Source organism: Coffea arabica, chromosome 11e (genome assembly GCF_036785885.1).
Source record: "Coffea arabica cultivar ET-39 chromosome 11e, Coffea Arabica ET-39 HiFi, whole genome shotgun sequence".
Lineage (NCBI taxonomy): Eukaryota > Viridiplantae > Streptophyta > Magnoliopsida > Gentianales > Rubiaceae > Coffea > Coffea arabica.
In genome coordinates, this window is record NC_092331.1 from 57542188 (window position 1) to 57549125 (window position 6938).

Sequence of the window (6938 nt, forward strand, 5' to 3'; positions counted from 1 at the left end):
TGCTCTTTTTGGTGCTGTAGATGGCCTGCATTGCAAAGAACTTTGATTTTTTGTTTAGACCAAAAAAGGAAAAAAAGGTCCACAATACATCAAAATAAAACCCCACCCCCCATCCACTCTATTCGTTTAACTTGGACTTTTGCAAGAGCTCCAATGGAAATTCAACACTTGTTAATTCTGATTAGTGTCAAAGTCTTTTGAAAGTTAGGCTGCTTAGCGTCAAGAAACCCCTCTCTACGGTCAAATGCGGGCATGCCCTTGCAAAAGCATTAAAGCTTATACGTATTCGGGAAGTTATTGACCGGGTATGGTTGGCTTAGATTCAGTTAGGTACAATATGAGTATGTGTTTACAAGGATTACTGCATTTTATATATTTATTATATGGTGTACACGAGTAAAATTTATAAGTGCAACAAATGCACTTATTTCAAATCCTATTCGGAAAATACCAAGTTCATAATCCCACAAAATTCATATAGCAAACGGGGTACAGTCATAACCTCTGAATAGTATAAAACAATCAAAAGGGTCCCTTCCCCTCTCTCTTTTTCCTTTCATGTAGCACACCAATTATTTCCGAGAGTCACCAGTACAGGGGCGGATTTAAATTTCTATAATACCTATAAAAATTTGATATAATTTCAAGTGTGTCTCCTGGAGTTTTGTGTATCTATTGGTTTATATACTCTTAAAGTTACCTTTGATTTTACCTGTTGTTACAGTTACCGTAGAAATGATTTTTTCAATTATGAATATAGTGAAGAATTGATTACGAAATAGAATAGAAGACACTTGGATGAATGATTGTTTAGTTACTTATATTGAGAAAAATATATTTCGTGAAATTCAAAATGAAAAGGTTATAAACTGTTATCAAAATATGAAAACTCGTCATGAGTAATTGTAAATAGTTTAGTTTGCTTTTTTAAATAAAATTATTATTACATTAATAATTTTGAGTTTATCTTTTTATGTTTTTTCATGGAATATATGCATCATTTGTATTTGTTGGTGAATATTTTTTTTCCTTAAAAAACTAGAAAAAGAGTAGGTAAAAAATTTTAGAGTTGCTTTTGCCCCCACTGAAAATTTCTTCTGGCTCCGTCACTGGTCACCAGCCAGTACTTGCTAAAAAGCAAGTCCTTTTCTTTGGCAGAATATTTAGAAAAGCTAGAAGCCACGGAGTTAGAAGCCGAAGTTGAAGCTGCAACTTCACTAGCGGTGGCATATTTTCTAGGTCTTTTTGTCTCTTCCCCTTACTAGACTTCAACCCGCCAATGCCTGAAATCACACTATTATTTATAGTATAGTCTCAATAAAATCATGGGCAAAGAAGTATTAGTAGAACAACGAGTTAAGAATTGTTCAACAGAATTGATTGGTGAGGAAAAAAATTTATGAGTTGAATTTGGTGATTTTTTAACTTTGAAGGAGAAGCTGCGATTTAACATTTGTCAAGAGAGTGAAATTAAAAGGAGTAGGGAAAAAGAGAGGAGGGCTGTCGAGGACTTATCTCTTTAAGGATACTTGCGGAACTTCAATAAGAAATTGAGGATAAACCGGTCAGACCACTTCTTTCTTATTGGATTTCGCTTGATTTTAAATCATGCCAAAAGTTAAAAGTTGAAGATAGCTGAGTGCTGAGATTGAAAGTTTAGGGTGCAAAATCCAACTTAAAAATACTTGAGGGATGCAAAGTGCAATTAATCCTAAATGTAATATTTGTTGTGTTCGATGTCCTTCCTGCATACGATGCTTAAGCACTAAGGAAATACTACCAAATGAAGGGAAAAAAAATTTTTCCCTTTGAATTTCACCCTACTTTCTTTGATCCGCGTGAAAGATGGAAAAAAAAAAACACACCAAACAAGACAATGGGCCCTGGAGCTAGGATTTTGGAAAGGGAATTGATTGGATTTTTAATCTCACTTACCTTTCGTTGCAACAACAATCTTCCCATTATCTCTCTGTAGTCAAGTGTAAAATAAAATATAAGGATCTTTCATCTCTTCGCATGATCAAGAAAGTCAGACAATGTGAGAAAATTTGTAATTTTGTTGAAAATAATTAATATTTCATGATCTCATGTCAAGAGACAGCGACTAATTAAGTAACTTTTAAGCAATCAAAGTTAAGCACATTGGCCATGCAGAAGTGCCGCCTTGGACCATTCCTGGTATCAGACATCAGCTTAATAAAACTGCTCCTGGTTTTTATCTTTCACCTTATCTGCTTTCTCATCCTTGAAGTTCAAGCCTAGAAAAAAGCAAATGACCAGCGGGATTAGACATTTTTGTAGAGTAGATAATGTGTGCATATTTCAGCGTTCGATGCAAGCATGGGGTCAATGCTCAATCTGATGCAACTTGCCAAAAAAGATGCCTGCATCTTCTGAGTTGTAGATTTAATGTATTTAATCATATCTAGGGATATGGTCGTTTGGTCAGTAGATGATCTTGCACGGTCCCTCCAATATGGCAACTTGCAGTTTCAATAAAATTACTTGTGAAGAAGTTCTACTGCATTCTGGAGAGGCTCCACAGATATGGTAGAACGAGTTTGATGGTTGAAATTGTTTCATTTGAGGTTTAAACAAAATGAAACTTCTTATTGATCCATACCCACATATTTGTGTATGATGTTTTAGTATATATTTTTGTTGCTCTTGAATATGCATTTGTCTGAACTTCCACACCGCAAAATACAGTCATAACCTACAGTCTATGGACCCGTCATTGGAAAGCACTATGACAGTAGAAGACGATGTTCCACTGGACAAGCTTGCAAAGATGATATGTCGGCAAATGGATCTCTCCTCAGTTGTTACAAACGAAAAGCAACTCTATTTCTTTGTAAGATAGTTACAAAGTGGTGTGCTGCGGTATAATCATAGAGACAGAAGTGAAACTCAACATTATCACACCGAAAAAAAACAAAAACAAAGGGGCTGGAAGAGGGGGGGCGGGGGTGGGGAGTTTGGATCACCGAAATACTTTTTGTATTCAAATGTGTATAATTTACAGATGTGACGTAAAACACAAGGTGTTAGTGAACCTGATTACGCTTTCAAATTCCTTGTAATCTAGAAATGCAGAACTTGCATGCCAATGGTTTAAACAAGACTAAACAAGAACCTTTTTTTTTTAATAAAAGTTTATGTGGTTTAGGTGTTAAACAAGAATTAAGATAATTAGAAGTTGGCTATTAGATGAAGCATAAGGTGCAAGTCTGATTGTTGGTTAAAGGCGGGAACAACTGTCTCTAGCCCTCCTTGGTCCAATTAGACCCTTTCCTAATATAGGTCATAGTGGGAGTAGGATAGAAGTTTGACTATTAGGAAAAAAAATCGAGAGAGACAGCAACTCCACCAATTCAAGCACTAGTACGCCCATTTGGTTTAGAGGTGAGAACCACTTTTTCTAACGCTCTCTCTTTGATCCAATTAGACTCTTTCCTAATATAAGTTAGAGTAGGAATAGAATAGAAGTTCATGATTGACAAAAAAAAATAGGGTAAGTTGATGATTGGCCGAGAAAAAAAGAGAGCAACTCCACCAATTCAATTGAGTTTTTTTTTGGGTCAATAATTCAATTGAGTTAGCTGGAGTATCTTTGGGAAGAGGTCTGCAATCCCCGGGAAGGACTGGACTTAGTGAACTGGAATAAGGCCTTAAACACAAGGCATATTTAAGATATTTTCCATAAGAATGAAACTCTTGGTATTAAATGGGAGCATATTTATTTGTTAAAAAGTGGAGTTTTTGGGCTGTTGATGTTGGTAAAAAATCTTGAGGCTCAGAGGAAGTGGTGGTAGGAAATTGCAAGAGGAGTATATACTGCTATGTTGGCTATAATACAGCTTGGTCAAACTTCTATTACTCGGCACTGAGTTTTCTTGTGTGAAAAATGTTGCTCTAATAATGTATGCATTTACAATATCGTTTTGTAGGAAGAGGTTAACTAATAAGGTATGGCTCACACTTGGGTAGATCGATCTTCAAAGACCCAATGACTCAGATTGTATCACACCATCTCACCAAGTGGTGTGGCATAATCTGTATCATTGGATCTATGAAAACTGGATCTTCCCAAGTGAAGTTTTGGCCATAAGGGTCTACTCAATGCGTGGGGACTTGGAGTTAGTCCTATGTGTTTGTGCAGCTAAAGACGAATCTTGAAATCCCTTGCTCATCTCCTGTTCATTCTGTCCTTCGGTCTGGAAGAAGGTGGATAGGTGCAAGATTTGAAATTTTTGTTGAGCATTATTCACAAAATTTATTTGTAGGGATGGTGACAAGACTTGCTTCAGCTACCTCTGTGTATTAAATGTGGAAGTTCAGAAATGACGTATTATAAGGTTTGCTTTATCCAGCTGAGTATGTTTGTGAACAAATTTTGAAGAATCTGCTAGGGATTTTGGATGGGTGGAAGAAGATTAGGGAGAATTTTGATCTGTTTACAGCACTAGACATTCTTAGTCCATTGTTTAGACTGGAATACATGTATAGCACTAGACATGGTTACACGTGCTGATAGATGAACCCTTTTGCAGTATTTGTTCTAGGGGGTTTGCCCCTTCCATTTTCTTTCCTTTTTTTTTCTTACAAAAAGCTTAAGAAAGATTTCAAGCTTACAGAAATCAGAAAAACGAAGACAACAGACATGTAATAAATAAATGCCTTAGTACTGGAAAATTTGTTGATGTTTCATTTGTATTTGCTTATACACAATTTTAAACCATTCTGGCAAGGACTTTAAGGATATCATCCATAGATGGTCTGTGTAGTGGATCATCTTCAATACAAGCTTTAGCTAAAACAGCAAGACACAGTGCTTCTGCCAGAGGGTACTCTTCCTTTAGATTTGGATCCACAAAATTCCTCAAGTGATTAAAACATCCTCCTTGATCACTGGCACCCCCTCCTAAAAATGCAGTTGATTCAATCAATGACTGTCCATCCAAATCCTCCTTTGCTGAGATAAGTTCAAGTAAAACAATCCCAAATGCAAAGATATCCTCATTTTCAGATACTGAACCATGAACAAGATGTTCTGATGAGACACCCCACCCTCCAGTGCTGGTTATGCTTTCATGATCATTTGAGGATCCAATTGGCGGCATACTTCCCCCATATACTGCAATTTTCGCCCTCCAACTTCGCGTTAGAAAAATATTTTTGCTATTTACATGCATGTGAGTGTAGGGAGGAACCATACAGTAATGTAAATAATGTAGCCCTGTTGCAACATCAAAGGCTATTTGCGTACGGCGGTTCCACCTAAGAGATGGATCTGAGCTAGATAAACACCTTCTTAAACTACCTTTACCCGGAAACTCGAACACCAGATAAGACCAAGAGAAGTCATTTTCACCATAACAAACGCCATGGAGTTTAACTATGTTAACATGGTTAATTTTTGAATGGATTTCGATAACTTGCCTTGTGTCCTCAAATCTTGTTCGTTTGATCAGTATTTCAGAATCATCGACGATCCCCTTGTAAACATCGTCCATTAGTCTAGTTTCTTCACTGAAATCATTTGTAGCTTTCTTGAGCTCTTCTACACTATAGTTGCCCAGTGAATACCTGATGCTTTCAAGCAAATCAGGAGACAAACATGAAGCGTTTGAGCTTTTAGCTGGTGTTGGACCAGATAATTGTGAACTCCTTGGCGTCGAACATGAGGTCATGGGGCTTCTGCGTGCAAAAGAATTTAAATTTTCGGCCTTGCATTTCTTTAAGGCTTTAAAATATAAACCACAAGCAATCAAAGTCACAAGAACCAGAACAAAGCCAACAACTGAAACTGAAATGTACACTCTCTTCAGTTGTGTGTTTTTGTTGCGTCTTCTTACGGGTTCTGTGGGGACAAAGCCTGGAGAATTTGGAGGTTCGGAAGCTGGAACATCGTAAATAATTGATGGTTCTGATTTTAGGGGTACTAGGATAGTTGTTTGTGGATAAACAGTGGCTAAAGGATCCAAATGGTTAGCTTCCAATAGATCACCAACAGGAATGCTGAACTTTTTGCTCACTTTATTAGGATTGTCATTTTCGATAAATGGGTAGGTAACAAGATATCTCACCCCTACATTGCTAGAGAGTTTTTCAGGACAGGCACATTTCAGAGGAATCTGAAGCATTGAACCAACCTGGAGAGTTGTATTTGCTGAGGGATTTGCTTCAATCAAGGTAATTGATTTCAGCAAACCTTCAAATACTCCACAACAAACATTTACTAACGTCATGCTCCCTGGAAAAATGTAGTTGACATTTGCCTCATAAAATTGCTCGATGCATGAACAAACAATGGGAACTAGGACCTCCATGCCTGGCTCAAGAATGTGAAACGAAGATGAGATCGCATTGTTCTTGGCAAGTAATTCTTCGGGGGTCACGTTAAACAAGCTGGAGATATTTGCAACATTCTGAAACTTTTCGTCTGCCCTGTATACCAAGAAAGTTTGGCATTCTTGAGGCGAAGAACTGCAGATGTACCTCGTACCCGGAAGATTACCATCTGAAGAACATAATGTTTCATCATAGTATTGATCACCCGAGCTTAGTCCAATGCTTAGCCAAATTAGAAACCAAAAATGGATCATCATTTGTCGCTATAAAAACAGTATTTCAGGGCATTCTGCAGAAGAAACAGGAAAATCTGAAGAATGAAACTACTGCAAAAGTGGTGACCTGAGGACGAATAAGGATGTAAAGATTTTCTGTTTGGTGAAGTTCATTTGAGCATCGACTAATGATGCAATTGATGACAGGATATGTTGATAAAATATGATTTCTAGCCGAATGGAAATTAACTTATTTCCAACAAGTAGTGCTGTTATGTTAGCAGAAGGCTACATCAAGAGCCGGCTGAAATGCAAATGTCCAAATCTTAACAGGGAAGTCACCACAGGCTGATTCTTTAAACTTCAAAA

General features: G+C 37.2%; 1 protein-coding gene across 1 annotated transcript; it reads right to left on the reverse strand.

Moving 5' to 3' along the window:
* Positions 1 to 4733: 4733 nt before the first annotated feature.
* On the reverse strand, positions 4734 to 6611 carry LOC140021418 (lysM domain receptor-like kinase 4). Its single transcript, XM_072072181.1, has one exon. It carries the CDS (start codon positions 6609 to 6611, stop codon positions 4734 to 4736), a length of 1878 nt encoding a protein of 625 aa, XP_071928282.1.
* Between the last annotated feature and the right edge of the window lie 327 nt (positions 6612 to 6938).

Bases quoted from the DNA above. Each gene is read 5' to 3' on its own strand.
- LOC140021418 (XM_072072181.1), bottom strand. From the start codon at position 6,611: ATGATGATCCATTTTTGGTTTCTAATTTGGCTAAGCATTGGACTAAGC.